Raw genomic sequence first — 19,325 nt, 5'->3', positions numbered from 1 at the left:
TTAGGAAATTCATAATGAACTGTAGCATTCGACCTTTGATGCCCCAGTTTACCAAAGTCGTCGTTATTTTATTTCTGTTAGCTTTATCATATGCCTTTTGCAGGTCTATCATCAAGACCTCACAGTGCTTTCCTTCATCAAAAGGTTGACGGATAGTTTTCTCTAGCGAAGCCAGATGGGTATCCACGCCTCTTCCTTTTCGAAAAGCAAATTGATTTTGATTAAAGTGACGGTGTTGCTCGATGTACTCCACCAGCCGTCGGTTGATCATACGCTCCATAGTTTTGCTGAAGCAACTCAACAGCGTGATTGGACGTTGATTGCCTAGTTTTTTAGGATCCTTTCCCGGTTTTGGTAGTGGAACTACTATCCCTTCTTTCCATGATTCTGGGATAGCACCGGAACACCATATTCTATTGATCGCTTCTAACACTTGAATTTTGATACGGAATGGTAAGTGACTGAGCATTTGGTAGCTAATATTGTCCGGTCCTACTGACGTGTTTCCTCCTTTGTCTAGCGCCCAGAAGAATTCCTCCACGCTGAAATCTTTGTTGAATGGATCGTTCTGGTCATTGATGAGGTCTTCATTCACAATTCCATCGACTGATGAACCAGATTCGGGAAATTGAGATACCGATTCAAAGAAACTAGCCAGGTGCTCTGAAATCTGAACGGGATCATCGATTGTATTTTCGTTAACGATTAGCACTGGATTTATGAAGATTCTTCTACCACGTAAAGCGTTCACCTTTCGCCACATTTCACTGCTGGGTGTTTGAGGATTGAAACCAGCTACGAATGTATCCCAAGATGTCTTCTTAGCTTCCTTGACCACTTTTCTCGATGCGTTGCGCGCCATCTGGAACTCCTTCAATGCTTGTTGTTTGCGGGGGTCATCATCGTTGATGCGTTTAAGTGCACGTAGTTTTTTTCGCCTCGTCTTTACCGCTGTTTTGACTTCGTTGTTCCACCAAGGTACTGCTCTGTTGCCTATCCTTCCCGATGTCCTAGGTATTGAATGTTCTGCTGCATAAACGATATTCTCGCTTAGTTCTTCAGCTGAGTAGGTTTGGTTTCGGTGGATACGCTCTAGCAGAATATTCTCATATTCTGGCCAATCAGCTTGTTCGTAGATCCATCGCCTTCGACAACGCGTTTTCGGCATTGTAATTGATGAGCTGACGATCACAGGGAAATGGTCACTCGTCCGGTTATCTGCGTCTACCTGCCACTGTAGTTTTGAAACGATTTCTGGTGATGCGATCGTAAGATCGATTGCGGAGGTAGCACCATTTCTAGGGTCTAGTCGCGTGTGTTCCCCGGTATTGAGGATGGTAAGGTTGTGTTGAGCTGTAATGTTTTCAACAATCGTTCCTTTTGCATCGTTTTTACAGCTGCCCCAAAGCGAGCTATGCGAATTGAAATCACCCATAAGGACAATGGGTGGTGGTAGTTCAGACACAAGACGCTCCAGTTCTATTTCCAACTGTTTAGGGGGCATGTGGCATGGAATGTAGACTGATGCGTACGTGGCTTTGATTGGGTGATCCACTTGGGCAGCTACCGCTTGTAAATCTGCGTTCACTCGAAGAAATTTATGCGGGACTGTGTGATGGACAGCGAGTCCTACTCCGTTCTGTGAGCTGGAAGAAGGTCCTGGTCGGATTGACCACTTATACTCGGCACGATGGAATTTGTTCATAATCTGTACTTTGGTGAGTCGTGTCTCCTGTACGGCGATCACAGTAGGAAGGTATTCAGCGACAATTAGCTGCAACTCTGCATAACGTTCCTTAAGGCCGTTGACATTCCATTGTACCGCGATGCAACGTTTTGTGGGATTATCCTCATTGTTTCTTCCCGAGTTTGCAGCGTAGGCACCACTTCTAAGGTGAAGGTTGTTCGAATAGCTGAAACCAGGAAAGGGTGACGCGGTAGTGGTGAAGGGTTGACTGGGGGGTATTGAATTTGAAATGGTACTTGCCTTGGGGGTAGTACGATCCACGTCGACTGCCGCCAGGGGCTCATCGGGTAAGCCCGGAACATTCCTGGTCAGGGTCGACGTGGAAGGCCTCGCGCTTGGCGAATCTGCTGCTTCGTTTGTTTTTGTGGTGTGAAGGTTGTTCGGCTGCTTTCCTATTGGTTGGCTCACAATACTGTTTATTGGTAGATGTGGTTGATGTGGTTCTGCAGTCGTTCCAAAAGTCCTCTGAGCTGATGTATTATCGATGGCTTCAACAGGAAGACCGGAGATGGGATGAGACGTTAGTTTATTGACGGCCTTGTCTACTATCCCCGGTACGACCTCTGCCTGTTCAGGCAGTGGAGGGGCTACTTTCATCTCTTCCCCTCCAAATTGAAGAAACGTATCGTTGGCATGCATTTCGGGAAGAGTGGCACTGTTACGAAATTCCAGATCGATTTCTTCATTTGTTGTTTGATGATTTTGTGTCAGATCCATAAATAGTTACGTAGTGATAGGTAGGGTCATTCCATTGGTGTTGCCAGGGGTCATGTAAAGCTTGGTTCACACGTGGTTTAGGCTGTCTAACTGTCTATCTCAGCCATTTCATCGTCTGAAAAGTTTCTCATAGACAAATCGTCAGTTGCGTTAGTATGTAGAGTAGTGTCGCTTTCGTCGTTGCTGAATGATAAATTCAGTTCTTCACTTTTGTGAAGTTTTGGAGGTTTTCCGGAAAGCTTGGGGACGGTTCTTTTCTTATGTGCATTCTGTGAATCTTTTTCGGCATCCTTATTGTTACTTTGCAGTTTGCTTCGCTTTTGTGACCTAGTCGACATACGATGGTTCTCTGTGGAGTTTGTTCCTGACGGCTGTTCCGGGATTTGTTTCTTTGACTGTGATTGGTCACGTAGATTTTTCTCTTGATTATGCTGCTGACTTTGTTGGACATGCTGCCTGAATTGTTCCTGTAACCTCTTTTGACCTTCCAGCACTTGGTTCAATGTTTGTTGAAGTTCTGTAACTTGTTTTCGTAGCTCCTGGTTTTCATTTAGCAGTAATTTATTAGCTTCATCCTTTTGTTTGACAAGATTGGTCAGTGCGATAATTTCGTCATTTTTCGCTTGGGCTTCGGTCAATCTTTGTTGCAGTGCATTTGCATACGTACCCTTAGATTTTGTCACTCTACTCTTGTACGCTTCTTTGGCTTCTGGGTATGTCAGGCCTTCGTCGGTTTTGATTTTTATTATTTCCACCTCAGTCTTATAAGCTGGACAGGAACGGTCGGCGGGCGAATGGTTCTGTTTGCAGTTTTTGCAGTAAGCTGGTTTGTCGCAGATTTCGGTTGATTCGTCTACATTGGAGCAATTTCGACATACGGTATTACCTTTGCACTTAGTTTTGGTATGACCGAAGGAGTAACATCTAAAACAAAGCATGGGTGAAGGGTAGAACACACGGGTTGCAACGCGCAAGGCACCGAACTTGACGTGTTTTGGTGGAACCGTTCCTTTGCACGTTAATATCATTGTTCCAGTGTTGATTAGACCTTCTTGAGTTCGACGAGAGATACGCCGTACATCCACAACACCCTGTTTCTCAAGATATTCCTTAATCTCTTCGATGTCAGTCTCAACCATATCCCAGCAAGTAACGACGCATCGGCATATGTTGCGCGTAGGGTGATAAGTTACCTGAACTGGTGTATCATCAGTTAACTTATTCATGTTGAGCAGCTTTTCGGCCTGGCTTCTGTTACGAACTTGAAGGGTGTATTTCGTCCCGCGAGATTCTGATATGGCTGAAGCAATAGGTCCTCCAGCTGCGAGCTCAATAGATATCCCTATCATGAGAGGTTTTCTTGGGAGTGGAGCATTGTTTATGCCCTGCAGCAACCAATACTCCGCATCGCCGTGCTTGTTATGTCTATCGATCCAGAGAGGCAAGGTACGTCTATCTTTGTTTACATGGCTAGGACCGGGATTGCCTTGTGTGTTTCCCGGGATGTCCGGTGGTTTGGTGATCGATGGATCAGCCATCCAGATCAGAGACTCCTGCTGCTCGCAGCAGCTAGGAGGTTGACTGATTGTTACAATCGAAAGCGAAGTTGAACTCTGCGGTCGTCAATGATGAAACAGGATTGTTGTTATTCTCGGGTGTTTGTTTTTATCTCCTCGTTTAGCTCATACACTATATAGTTTATTCACAGCGGTACACAACGCATACAGTCTTGCAAATCCACTGTGGGGATCGACACACAGATATCCCAGAGGTTTTCAATACTGTTTATTGTCTATGTACTTCTGAGCACTACAACTATCTTCTGTGTCTAACAATTGTACGATGGACACCAAATTGCAATTATTCAGATCGCATTTACGATAAAACCAGCACGAAATTTCAGTATCATCTAGTTTCGCTTGATAAACGGACCGTAGCTGCAGTTAGTTGGCTCGTACTCGGATTTTATTCTGAACAAGAACGCGGAAAATAATCGAAAATATAGCCGGAGTAAGCGCGCACGAGGTACACTCTGACAATGAATGTCTTTCACTGGTTTCTTTTCTTTGTTATCTACTTTATTCCTTTTTTATTTTTCTGCTCTTCGTTCCTCTTCTCTTCCTTTGTTTTGTTTGTTTACATATAACTAATACTAATACCTCCTTGTTTTCTCTCTAATTTGTCTACTATGTCCCACCATCACGATGAGAGATGAGCTACATGGTACACGCTCATATAATCTCCCAAAATAGTATGCCGCAAGTAAGTATATCACAGAGGCAACTAAAGATCCAGAAACAAAAACCGATAACGCTGAAGATAATGAGCTGTGGTGATTTATATGACTATTTAGTATCATTTATTTATACTAACCTAAACACAACGTGGGGTGACCCAAATCCAAACGATCACTAACCAAAATAATAGACTTATCTATTTTCAGCAGGTGTAATTTCGTTTAGTTATGTTTCTCTCTTTTCAGCAAAACAACAACAAAAAAACCTCTTTAACTCTTCTCCATTCTTTTAATCTCCTACTATCCCCTATAAATGTATCGGAAACTAGTGGGACTGTCTATGCAAACAGAAACAGGCCTGCTAGTGGAAGAAGGTCGTTATGCTATACGGTATAGCATAGGCCTACGGCCAGGTTTCAGTAGGTACACACTCGCTTAACGGCAGATTGGTTTACAGTGGTCGACCAGGGTGTGTGCTGCTAAATTACAAATTTACAATTACATCATTATTTCATACATCAGCTTGAATTACGTTGATCGATATTACATTTTTTTTTGCTGTGCACTACACCACTGGAGCCAGCAAAGTTCAACAATCCATCGTTGCTTATGCCTTTGTTGTCGTTTGGAACCAGTTTTGCGAGGTAGGCGACGATTGTGCGTATTTCTCGCGTAACTTTTGAAAAGAGCCTATTTATAGCCTGAACAATACGTAAAGAGCAAATTGAAACATTGATCGTCGCGTGAAAGTGGAACTTAATGAAGGCCTAAGTACTTTTTCGTAGTTTTTAGTTTTCGGATTTGAAAGATCGTCGGTTACAGTAGCCTGCTTACTGAGCAGAAAAACGCGGTCCCAGGTCCTTACATATCAAAGAGATTTATGGTAAAATCGCTTGTGTATCGTGTATCTTGCGAAACTCGTTGTTGTCGTTGGTTCCGGGTTTGAATGGATACAAAAATTTGAGCAACGGTATTATGTGATATGAGGGGCTCGGTGGCCATAGAGCAACCGTTTTTGCTTACTGTGCAGAACATCATGAGTCTAATCTCAGGCCCATCCACATTCAAGATTCGTCAATCGTTTTATTTGTTAATATGACTACATGGTAATAACAGCAACTCGGTGATTAAAAAGGTGCTCGTCTGCCTAGTGGCAAACGTTTTTGCTTACTGAGCAGAAGACCGTGGGTTTAGTCCCAAGCTCCTTCGCGTTATATGATCGTTAGGACATTAATTTAGCTTATCATTTACCAAAACGAACCCTGCTGCAAACCCAACCCTCTTACCCAACATCCCTGTGATTCCTCGTGGAAGTGCAGAGGTGTTCTCGGCTTCCATCAAAGCGAGTGTCATGTCAACACAATCCTTCCCATTCCTTTCTTGACCTGTGTTCGGGCGCGGCCGGCGCTGGTATTGCCTAATTTAAGATCACCAGTTTTTACACATTGAGGATGATTGCTAGTCCCAAGCATCGTCTATTGGTTCTCTGTGTAATTACAGCTGATCTGGCAATAACAGAGTAGCAACCGTGGGCGGTCAATCAAGCTCAAGCTCAAGCTCAAAAAATTACATCTTTTCGTGACGGTCGCAATTTTAGATTTTCGATTTACCCCAGTACCTTCCCGTAAGACGTAGTCTACATCAAAACTAAGTGTGTAGCTCTAATGTTAATTGATCTCAGTTGCAAAATATTGCGATGCACTCAATTATTACTGTGGGTAAATCGAATCAAAAGTAAAAGTCGTGTGAAATGCTAGCTTCTCTGAGTATTTCTACTAGCCATCACTATGTTTGTATTCATTTCAATCATTGGCTTCACTCTCGGATACTTCCTACCTTCCAAGCTAATGGAATAATGGAAGTAAATATCGTAGGAAACCTATTGCGTTTAAATGTAATGAAATATTATGTAAATTTGAGCCAAACATTGCGTTAGCTACGTGTGCGCTATATTGGAGAAATTTAAATGAATTTCAAACGGTGTATGCTGAAAAATTGCGTTTCATTCTCCATGAGCTGCAATTTGTTGCTCCCTATAAAGCTCAATAACTGCAATCGGGAAATACAAATCTGCTGCTTGAAATTGAGGGAAGTACGCCAGCCCTTGCCCGGTACCAGGTGCACGCAAGGATTTCTCAATCATTTTCCACCGCGAAACAATTGTGCTCGATTTAACGATCGTCGGTCTATTAATCAACATCAACAATCCCCTCCCTATTGTGTTTCAATGCTGTATAGGGCAAATATAAAATAAAAAATACATAACAAACTTCAATCTTATCAATAAACCAATAAATATCGGACACCAACAAACGCACCGACAATGCACGTGACAGTGTGGGTGCCGGGGAAGGAGGAGACTCAGCTTGGCTATTGTTTTGCCGGAAAACTAACGCTAAACGGAATGATGATGGCAGACCAGATCGCCCTCCGAACCGAAGAGGGAGCGAGCGAGCGATAGGGCGATGTTCCCTATCACTGAAACGGATAGAAGCCTTTCTGCAGCGAGGCAGCTCCCGGAGTGTAGGCGAGTTTGGCTAGGGGGGCGTACGATTGCAAAGGTGGTTGCGGATGATACAGATGGGAACCGTAGTGGATCGGGGACGATTGTTGGGCCTGTTGTTGTTGTTGTTGTTGATGTTGATGTTGTTGTTGCTGGGATTGCTGCTGTTGATGGTACAGAGGAGAGGCTGCCGTGGCGTAGATGGCTCCCGATTGGGCGTACAGGATCGATGGCTTTTGCAATGGGGTCGCCACCGTAGAATAGATTTGGAAACGCGCAGGTGACTGTGGCTGGGCTTGCTGATTTTGGTATTGGTGTATCTGTTGTTGTTGTTGTTGTTGCTGTTGCTGTTGTTGTTGTTGTTGTTGTTGCTGTTGCTGTTGTTGTTGTTGTTGCTGTTGCTGTTGTTGTTGGTAGTAGTGGGCTCCGGCGGTGTTGTAGTAGGGAGCGTGGTTTTGCAGGTGAGCTAGAGCGGCAGGATTTGCCTGCTGGGTGAATGAGGAATAACTGATGCCTTTGCCGTGGTGGTGGGTGGTCGAAGCGGTCGTCACCGGGATCAGCTGTTTAATCTGGAATGAATGGCACGCGATGGGTGTTTGGAAAATTGAAATAGCGCATATTTTTAATTTTCAAATCAAATCACTTGGAGACTTTTAAATGGAAACGTAATTTTATAAATCAAACAGACAACGCTGGATGAACCATACTCACGTGAGTGGGGGTGGCTATGGTGGGTGCTACGACGGTTGGCAGATATTGTTTGGCTGCCAGATGAACCGGGTATGATGCTGTAAATCAATAGAAGGGAAAATAAAATAACCCGTTAATTAAATATGAATGCTAGGGCACGAGTCTATTTAAACAATAGCGGGGTTAATTCGTTTCCAGATATCGACAATATTTGCTTAACAATCGTTTAAATAATGTTGAAATGGTAAACTTCGGATATGACCTTTGGATCGTTTACCAATTCTCTTATATCTAGTAGGCAGATCTCAAAATATCAAAATTAAGCTTTTTGATTGCACTCTATAAAATATATCCGAAAAATATTTCGAAGAGCTTCTGAAGAAATCGTGAACTATCTTCACGATGCATGCCGCTGTACAAAAGCTTGGTCAACCTCAGTGGCCAGTTTATCCACACTCAAAAAATTCCACACGCCATCATCATGTGTCTCACACTTAATTTTGCGCTTATTGTGAAACACATCCATTTCATGTGTGAATCTTATGCTATGAACCATGCCTGAACACTATGGGTTTGAATTGTGACACACTTGGATTCTATGTGTCTCATATGGTGATATCAATAGCTTTGCACACCATAGTTCAATATTCTACTTTATTGACTTCTACTTTACCGACACGAAAAAATTGAAACGACAAATATATAATCAAAACTGCCAGAAGCCGGAGCTATCACATATCTTTTTAATGGGTCTGATTTGGGATTCGATCATGGGCTGTTGAGGTGTGCTGCTGCCGGAGTCTTCGTTCTATCTCACTGTGCCAGGGTTGTTCTCATATATGAGGCGGGTTAATAGGATAAAGTCACAACTCTTGTTTTCGATGTTTACCTTTCTGAGCAAGCAATTCACATCGTATTGAAATGCAAAACACTTTAAATCCATCTGTTTTGAGCAGTAGCGTGATTCAATGTGCAATACACTTTAATAGAAAGTGAAAATTTTTCAACATTTCAAAGTTTGAAACACTCTAAATTAACGTGTATAACACATCGAACCAAGGTGAAATACACTTAAAGTAAATGTGATTCTGCATTTAAAAAATCAAGTGTTTAAACACTTTGATCAAACGTGTGAAATTTTTTGAGTGCAGTATATTCCAGCATCTCACCATGTCAACGGCATCCCAGTCATCTTGAGCATCTGCTTGAAAATCGCCCAATATTGTTAGAGCAGGTGGGATTATAGTCGCTATGTTCATAGTCTGGCGGATAGAATTTCGGGAACCAATTGAGCTGTCATATAGCGGAACCAATCGAGCAAATCACGACCAACAACAAAATTTCGGAAACCGTTTTCTCGTGACTCAAGGCTCGCCTACACAAACTAACACCATCTTTAGGTTGTGGAAAGTTTCCGCTATCCGATGATGCTGGTAATTTACCTTCCATTGGCGAGGAAATAATAATCAACGTTTTGTTTATAAAAGTTGATAGTACCTTTTCAATTGTTGGTCTACAACATATAGAATTGGTTCAGCTTTTTGATAGATCGAAATCTATCCGCCAGACTATGAATATAGCGACTATAGGTGGGATTTGGGCTAGGCGAGTAAGAGAGGTGACACAGTCGGAAGAAGTGTTAGTTTGTTTACTAAAATGAACCGCCCATTTTGTTATGGCAAGTTTTGCTATAAGAAATGCTCCTCGTGTTTATTAGCGAAATTCACATCAAAGATTGATTAATTGCGTAGGAAATCAGTTTGGCACGGCATTTGTGATCAGCATATACCTGGAAGGTAAATGACAGGTGGGCAGGAACTCACGGTCTCCCAGTGTTGGTGAGTTCTTTGCCGTTAATGTTCACGAAAAGTTCACTATTTTGCCATACAGAAATTCAAAACAAAATTTTTTATCTGCGGATTTGGACAGTTTCTGACCTGTTTCATACGACCGGAAGGTGTATGCTGATCACAAATGCCGTGCCAAACTGATTTCCTACGCAATTAATCAATCTTTGATGTGAATTTCGCTAATAAACACGAGGAGCATTTCTTATAGCAAAACTAGCCATAACAAAATGGGCGGTTCATTTTAGTAAACAAACTAACACTTCTTCCGACTGTGTCACCTCTCTTACTCGCCAAGACCCGGATTGATCCTCTTAATGAAGAGCATCATTGCTATTATCGTTCATGAACGAGGCTTTGTGTGGTTGCTTTCAGCGTTGTCAGTATTCCAGATTTATCTGGATTTAACAGATTCTTAGTCGTCTTGCCAGATACACAGACAGACCACGTATATTTCCAGATTTTCCCATATTTGTTAAACATGTTGCTTTGAAAATACCATTGCAATTGATTTTAACTCCAATAAAAAAATAAAAATCCAAACTTGCTACTTTAATTATTAAAGGCCATCAACGTTGGAAATTATTGGAATTTTAAGGTTATTCTGAAAATAGATCACAGTTAAGTGTGAGGCGAATTCTTTGTGAAATCAAAGGAGAATTTCAAGCTACTTCTGAGTAGAATAACATCCGTCTTTGTGGGCTTCGTAGTCGTGCGGCGTCACCCATCATTTAGGCGTATTATGAGTGCCACGAAGTGAGGGTTCGATTCCCGCCGGTGCAAATTTTGGCAACCTGAAAATTTCCCTTCTGGTCTAATGGGTGTGGTGTGTTGTCCGTTGTCTAGTGCTAAATATTCAGTCTGTGCAACCTCTGGTTAAAGACGGTGTCAATTTCTTGTCAACTCTGATGACAATTGCATGGAGATTTTGTCAATAAAGGAAATACAATCCTGAAGAGAAATCATAAAATTCTTATGATGAAACTTAAGGAGTGTGCTGATACGAAGCCTGAGAATAATTTCAAAGAAATTCTGTCCAATGTTTCTATGGGGATTAATTTTAATAAAATTTTAGGCGCAATATCTGGGACACTTTCAAAACCATTCTGGCAAAGTACTTGAGTACTTAGGTAATACTGAAAAGGATTTCATAACAATTCTGACCTTACCTACAAAGCAGTTCAAAGGGAATAATCGGATAAATCTGAGAAACGTGGATGGTCATTCTAAAGAGTGTACCAAGGAAATTTTTAAGAATATTTTTAGAATTTCATAGAGAAAAATGGACACAAAATTGAACAATTTCTTGCCAGTTTGAGGGAGTTGTGGAATTGGAGAGTGATTTATAAGATATTACTAGAGGTAATGCTAACAACTCTTAGAATGTTACTGGAAAAGTTAAGATATGTTCAAGATTATTTTAGGGGAATATAGAAAAGAAATATTGATGGAGTTCTAGGATGATTCAAATTGAACTAAAAATAAGGTGAAGATATCCTGTGAAGAGTTTCAAGTAAATTCAGACTAAGAAAAATGATCTGGGACGCAGGAAAAATATAAATTCCAGAATTTAGAATCATTGCATGATTCTGATACTTCAAAAATGAAGCTATCAGACTTTCATTTTAGTAATGTAATAAAATTATTCTTTGGCATAACATTATTCGTAATGGTCATGCGAATAGAAGAGTTACCCGTAGTTTAGTTAAACTGTGTGTGAGTCCCACGATGTTAGGCTTTGATTCCCACTTCAGCCCGGTGAATTTTGCCTCAAAATTAAATGGCCTACTGGTCTGCTGGGTGTTGTGTGTTGTATGATGTAAAGAATTAAACTGTAAATCTGATCAACCTCAGAGTAGTATTGGAATTATTTAGAACTAATAAAATCTTTAAATTCTGGCATTGCATCAAATAGTAAGGGCTACATCGACTATTAGTTTAAAAACTCCATCCCATAAAATTTCCTTGATTCTTTGCTTCTCATTCTTTTTTAAAAAGTTTCAGTTTAAAAAACAATTCTAACCATATTTTCTGATGTTTTTTACCCACATTTAACTCAATTTTTGAAATGCTGACTAATAGATATAGAATATATAGAATAGATAGACTAATATAATAGATATATTTTTGGGCACACCGTGTCAATACTTTTCAACTTTTGGATGATTTTAGCAATGCTTACAAGTTATTTGATTTATATAATTTATTTAAACATGTAATTTATAACTATTCTAGTACTTTACATAAATTCCAGATGATCATACTGACCTATTTTTACGGGCGATTGGCACTTTGATTTCAATAGCATTATTTTAAAAAGAGAATTTTTTGGAGCATTCCAAATTTTTCCAGATTTTATATTTTACCAGCTCCAGTTTTATTTTTTCTGAAAATCACCTGGCAACGCTGCTTGTGATGACGAGTGTCTTGATTTTGAAAGTGAGTTTACGTGCGTTAGTGCAAAAGGGAATATTTTTTGTTTCATTTACACAAACATTAATGATAAACATCGTTAGAAAAAAAAATAGCTTCCCGACGGAGAGACATTGTCAGCGCCAATACGCTTCGTGCGACATCATTAGAGAATATTCAAATATTTTACACGAGGATCAAAGCATGAAGGCCCAAGTGCAATGTGGGCGGTAGCGGAACGGAAACGGAAAGTTTGACAGTTGTCACAAATGACATCAAAAAGACTAGCCAAAGTCGATTTGGTTCTAATTAGTTTTCAATCCGACAAGTAGGTTTACTCAGATCGGGCTTTTCCGCTGCCGTTGCCGTTCCGCTTCCGCTGTCATTGAGCTTGAGCCTTGAGCATCGCGTTGATGCGAAAAACCATTCGCTTCGTCATGAAGACCAAAGCATACGAAGAACGCTCTCCACCGCTCGTGATGCGAACGACAAAGAGAAGAAGAGCACGCAGCCCGAAGGTTTGAGTGGTGCATCGGCACTCACCGAGCATTATTTACGATTTGCTTTTATGTGGGCATCCACATCATTCGAGAGTTTTGCTGAGATACCGATGCTTCGAGTACCGTCGCACACGACGAACGAATATAAGAGAAATGAAGCGAATATCAGTAATCTTGGGGGCAGGTGCGAAGATTTATATCATCCTCAGTGAAATCCACCCTGTTGTGGCGGTATCACTGCACAGTGGTCCGGAATGGAAATTTAGCAGGCGTGGAACAACTAAAGAATCGATTTCATTTTTCCTTCTACAAGTTCCGTGAAACTTCGCATAATTGTTCACTAGAGGCAATAAACTAAGTTTGTACCGGAATTCGACCATTTTGACACACGCCTAATTTTACAAAATGGTGCATTCGATATTTATCAATAATTCATAGCACGAAAACGGCTTATCTAATCGAAATGACCTCTGAGACAAAGTTGTAGGAAACTTAGGATTGAATATTCTTAAAAAAAATACATAGGGTAAAGGCTCCTATAGTTGCGGTACGTTAGATGCGTTAGGTTCCTATAGTTGTGTATTGAGTCTCCATACACAACTATAGGAATCTAACGCTTCTAACGTACCGCAACTATAGGAGCGTTTCCCCTACTAAAAAATCATAATTTTTCGTCAAAAATTAAAAAAAAAAATGTTTAAAAAAAATCAACATTTCGGGAAAAGAAAGAGGATGTATCCAAGACCCGACCGTAGATTTGACGTGCTTGGTATCAATATTTGGCGACTATGTTAGGGAAACCACTTTTCCCATCACGGAAACTCCTCGTTTTCTGACGCAATTTCGTGCACAAAACGCACGGATTTTTTAGTTTATGCAATAGAAAATAAAAAAGCGAACAATGTTAGGAGCAGGATTTCTTGCTAAAATTTTCCAATCGCGAAATATTCACGATCAATCATATGAATTCATTTTTTTTTTTACTTTTTTCTAGCGTCCTGGAGAATACCTTACCTTAATTCGAAGTGTTTCTGGTTAATTGACATGGTCATGTGGTAGGGTAGAGAACTAATTCGGCCTAATCGCCCATTTTGGGCCTAGCGAGCAGAAACCATCAAATAAATCCATGATTTCAGAGTTAACAAGTCAATTATACGTTTGGTACTCTACTTTAGTTAATAAGCTACCGAACGAAGTCAATGAGAACGCGTGATATAAAGGTTTGCACCCATAATTCACAAAAACAAAAGAAACGCTCCGACCGAATCATGTGTTACCTTCATCCGATAGGCCGAAGTGAATTCAATGGCGTTTCAATGCGTTAGGCTGAGTTTAGAATCCGTAGGCCGAGTTTGGCGTCAAGAAGCAGTGTTAGACTTTTGACAATATCTCAACGATTGGTTTGTCTTTATCAAATCTTAAGGTACATACGGAAAGGTAAATAAATTTGGAAGCCATCAGTAATAACATTCCGTTTGGTGCTAAACTGCGCCAGATTAAGAAAGACTAATTGCGGGCTGTGCTTAATAGGCCGGAAATGGGGTAGTTAAACCTATTCCGTGATTGCGAGAATTTGTTTGTACCACTTCAATACTGTTACGCATTTAACCACAAACGTTTGATTGCTGGGTACATTATCAAAGAGCTTTGGGGGTGATTTGGCTGGCAGCAAGGCGAGCCAACGTTCAATGAAAATTAACTCTTAAGCAATAATAGTTTACGTTGGTCCTGAAAAGGACCGTTTTGTCGTGATGGTTGAGCTATTAGGATGTTCAACATGGATAGATGGCCCACAGTGGCTCACGACGAACAACTGAATCTGATCAGTAGCGGTGCGGCTTCTTCATCCTTCTTGGGTGAACCAAGGGTTCTTGAGGGCAGCCTTTCGGTATGTATTGGAGAAAAATGTACGACGCCACGAACCGAAAGCACTGCTGCTGCTGCTGATCACGACCGGACACTACCACTCACCACACGCGGCGATTGAATAAGGTCCGTCCGGCGAGACAGGATGGAATTCGATTTTGAAATCTGTGCAATCGGTGATAATTTTTTATTATCATAGCAACAGTTGCACATTCGTGCAATTTTCAATAGTGACTTTTTGAAAATTGATAAAGTCTAAATTTTAACATATGCGTAGAGAAAATTCCTATCTATTGGCGTATTAAGAATTAAAATCCATCATATCTACATCAAAATCGGATCACTATCATGCCGCGATCGACTTTGGTTTTTGAAATTGCACCCCCAATGTTGCCTTAAAAATACATGGTATGTTAGATTTAAACTTATGGCAACTGACATCCGGTTAATGAGCTTGACAACACATCTGGCAACATGGTTTAACTCTAATATTTCTCGTGTTTTTGTCGTACGCGATTTTATTTTATTTTTAGTGTAACCAAGTGTTTTAAATTATCCATTCGAGCTAGTTTTTCTTGCTATATTAGTACATGTTTAATTGAGCAGTATTAATACGCATGCGCAGTGGTTTTCGTCAGTTTTGTGATAGTAGCGGCAGCATCAAATTACTTGTTTACGTGTTGTTTACTTCTCCATCCTTCCACCACAGTCGAGCACACTCCGTCATCGGCCAACAGTCGTCTTGGCCCTGTGTGTGGTTATGGAGACGGGGTCTTCCAACCTGTCATTCAAGGCGAGTACGATGCAATTCTTAGCAGTATTTTGTCTGATCCACCATCCGATTCCAGCGCGACGACTGGTCGTCGTTCCAGTGGTGTTAACCAAACTTTGGATAACACTGACATCTCTACATTGACCGAGCCAAACCCGCAGAGACGAACGCAGGACCGCTCCATGAATGCACCCGAGATTGCTTCGGTACGAGTTAATGATAGTGAGATGGAGAACCTCTCGGATTCAGTTTTCTCTATCTACTATCAAAATGTTAGGGGTTTACGTTCGAAGATCCAAGAACTTCGTTTGAGACTGACGAGTAGTGATTACGATGCAGTGGTCTTTACAGAAACCTGGCTTCGACCGGACATATCCGACTGTGAAATTTCGACGGACTACCAATTATTCCGCTGCGATCGCAATGAATCTTCCAGTCAATTAACACTCATAGCAGTCAAATCTGTGCACCCTTGCTCCTTGGTTTCGTTGGAGAACTGTGACCAGCTCGAACAGGTCATTGTTCGAATTAGTTTGGAGAACCGCTCACTGTTCATCTCCGGAATCTACGCTCACCCTTTGTCAGGTCCCGAGCTCTACAAGTTACATGCCGTAGCTATACGGAATATTACAGAGACGTCCTTGAGCGATGATATCATCATGGTGCTGGGTGATTATAATCTCCCTCATTTACTCTGGAATTTCGACGAGGACATGAGCGGGTATCTGACTTCAAACTCATCGACGGAGCAGGAAGTGGCTCTTACCGAACAAATGCTTGCTAATGGTCTTATTCAGGTTAACCCAATTGTAAACACAAATGGAAAGCTGCTTGATTTGGCATTCACTACACACTACGAAAAAGACATGTAAATTTCAGTGCCCTGAGACCGACACATGCAAGCGTCCCTTTTGACATAAAAATCAGTTGAAAAGGACGAGAAAATCAATTCAATCAAACGCACTTTTCGTCGAGTTGCATATGTTTCAGTTTCAGAACACTTAATTTTACATGCCATGCTTGTTTACGTTCCATGGTTTACGTCAAAGCAGAATTACGTCTCGTGTAAAAATAATAATTTCTAAGTGTGTACCAATCCAGACGATTTTGATCTCCTTGAACCAGCGGTTCCACTGCTTAATGTTGACATCCATCACAGGCTATTCATTCTGAACCTCGTTGCGCACTACAATCTACCTGATCGTCATGATGCCCCAGCAGTATTTGATCTTAAAAACTGTGACCTAACCGCCCTAGATCACATACTTACAGCAGTTAATTGGTCCCTGGTTCTGAACGGCGATTCAGTTGACGTCATTACAAACCAGTTCTACGAAAACCCGCACGCAATTTTCCACGAGTGTGTTCCTCTTCGTAGACCTTTCTCCGGCTACTCTGCGTGGAAACCCTGGTGGAATACAGAGCTGCGTAACCTCCGCAACAAACTCCGCAAGGCCCGCAAACGGTTTTTCATCTCTAAATCCGAGGACAACCGAAATACTCTTCGTTCAATTGAAACTCAATACAACGAACTACTCGCCGCTAGCTACGAAGAACATGTTCAACGAACACAGTCAAACCTGAAACAAAACTCATCGAATATCTGGAAATTCGTGAAGTCGCAAAGGATGTGCAATCACCTACCCAACACAGTTGTTCTAGACGGCGTAACCGCAACATCGCCGGAAGAGATCGTAAATTTGTTCGCTACGTTTTTTCAAGGTGTTTACGGTGCAAGGCAAGCTCGCCTCCCGGCTTAAAGCGTCAACGATCGACATGAATATGACTTAAATTTCCCCTTACTACGCTTCACGCCAGATGATGTCCATACAGTTTTGACCAATCTTATGCACCAAAAAGCCCCGGATTTGAAGGAATTCCTCCGAATTTTGTGAAATACTGCGCTCGCTGGCTGGCTTTACCGATTTGCTGTCCGAGAGGACGTTCCCCAGCTTATGGAAAACTGCTGCTATCGTACCAGTACACAAATCCGGTAGCCGTACCCCCCCCCCCTTGGGAGATTTTCGAGAGTGAAAAAAGTCAAACTTTGACGCGTTTGCGCCACCCCTAAATCATGTCCGATTGAGCTCAAATTTAGCATAGGGTCATTTTTCGAGGCAATAAACATTTTGTATATGGTTTGTTAGCAAAATTAAAAATTACCATTTTCGCTGGCAGTCTATTGTGCCTGTACCTTCGGCAACTGTCTATTCCGACGCTTCTACACAGCAAATTAAAAATGTAATATCGATCAATGTAATTAAAGCTGATGTATGAAATAATGATGTAATAGTAAAGAGCAGATACAATATTACACCAATTGATGTAATTTTGTTCGCAATGTTATATTACACAGCCGATGGATTGACCTGGTTGCAGCAGTTTAGATGTAATATTTAATAACTTTTTTTTCTGTGTAGCATCCTCATCTGTTCTTCGGTTTGATGGAACACTAGCTTTTCATCAGGTAAGATACTGGTATATGTCTGGCCGAAGCTGCTAGTGATACTGTGCCCCTAATAGATGTACAACAAACTGTTCCAGTTCCGACATGAACCCTCGCTATCTCAGCCACTGTCTATTTATTTCGGTGCTTCCGTGATTCTTCCTCAGATTTGACCTCCTTGGGATGCTTCATAATAGCCCAGTATTTTTCGATGGGCCTTAGTTCCGATGCGTTGGGGGTGTTCATGTCCTTGGGTACGAAAGTGACCCCGTTGGCTTCGTACCACTCCAGGACAACATTTGAATAGTGGCACGAAGCTAGATCCGGCCAGAAGATCGTAGGACCCTCGTGTTGCTTGAACAGAGGAAGCAGATGCTTCTGTAGACACTCCTTGAGGTAGATCTCCTCGTTTGCAGTCCCGGTAGTCACGAACGGCGCACTCCGTTTTCCACATGAGCAGATCGCTTGCCAAATCATGTATTTCTTGGCTCTTTGAACGAAAGACTTGGACAGATTCAACTTTTTGGCCACATCTCTGACCGAAGCATTGGGATTCCGCTTAAACGCTTTCACAACACGCTTGTGATCCTGAGCTTCGTAGCAACGTTTAATCATACGATTCACGGTTGACTGCACGATTCCGAGTTGTTTTCCGATATCCCGATTGAGGATTTTCCAGGTGCTTGCGCAGATTCAATTCGTGACGTTGATTTTCGGGTGTAGCCATTTTTTTTCGAACTTTCGAACAATACACTACAAACTACTTTTACCCAAATTTTCAAGAGAAAATACCCAATGGGTAATTTTCTACAGCATTTTTTCCGTGATGTTATTTGATGTGGGACACCCTTTAGACAGATTCTAGTATCAATGAGATGTTGGTGGATGCATCAATGGCAAAACAGCCTTGACCAGGGTTTCATGAATGTTGTTTTATTGTAGCTTTGTAGTATTTAATAAATCCTCAAATTTTACTTGGGATATCTGATCATTTGACCATGTTTTCTTTGGTATTTCTTTTAAGGTATGGGTAATGCACTACAAGGGGCGTCTAAAATTGAAAAAAGAAATTCTACGTAATTAATTGATGCTCCCTAAGCCTGATCTTTTCAGGATGGCATCAATAAGAACTTTTTAAGTGTCTCACCTAAATGTGCCGGATTTATTTTTCATTAAGAAGTGTCCTATCAATATATGTGGATATACTTAATGCAGGCATAAGTGCCGATTGGAACGTTATTTAATCCCAACGACCTTAGTATCTCTAACAAACTTACACGTGTCGCTGTTTTAAGCTTATCCTAGAAATCAGCAGAATGCTCCCCACATTTGTGTCTCGCTCCATTTTTTTTATTTTTCAAACTCCACAATACCGGAACCGGCGCTTCACAAGACAACTTTCTAATTGTTTTCATCGCACACAGCTCACAGCCCCGTATACTGACAGGAACATAAAACAATTCCGAAGCACCGCACCGTCATTGTTTTCAAAGCCACGCGCAACATGTTCCTTCCCATGGACGTTTTTTTTTTTTTTTCCTGTGCCATTTATCGGATCTTCTCCGCCACTCTCGCGCCAGCTCCCGCCA

General features: G+C 41.4%; 1 protein-coding gene across 1 annotated transcript in view; it reads right to left on the bottom strand.

Moving 5' to 3' along the window:
* Positions 1–7,175: 7,175 nt before the first annotated feature.
* LOC135713091 (putative cyclin-dependent serine/threonine-protein kinase DDB_G0272797/DDB_G0274007) overlaps positions 7,176–19,325 on the bottom strand; it is a gene marked incomplete at its 5' end in the record, with an annotated part of 40,932 nt that continues 28,782 nt past the window's right edge. Inside the window, 2 exons of the mRNA XM_065236194.1 lie at positions 7,176–7,772; positions 7,915–7,991. Coding sequence (XP_065092266.1) covers positions 7,176–7,772; positions 7,915–7,991 — 674 coding nt within the window. The remainder of the gene's footprint in view (positions 7,773–7,914; positions 7,992–19,325) is intronic.

The sequence above is a fragment of the Ochlerotatus camptorhynchus genome, unplaced genomic scaffold (assembly GCF_037179485.1).
Source record: "Ochlerotatus camptorhynchus isolate MF236.1 unplaced genomic scaffold, CSIRO-AGI_Acam_v1.1 ptg000532l, whole genome shotgun sequence".
Taxonomy (NCBI): Eukaryota; Metazoa; Arthropoda; class Insecta; order Diptera; family Culicidae; genus Ochlerotatus; species Ochlerotatus camptorhynchus.
The sequence above is the reverse complement of the archived record's forward strand: the minus strand, read 5'-3'. Positions and strand labels throughout refer to the sequence as shown.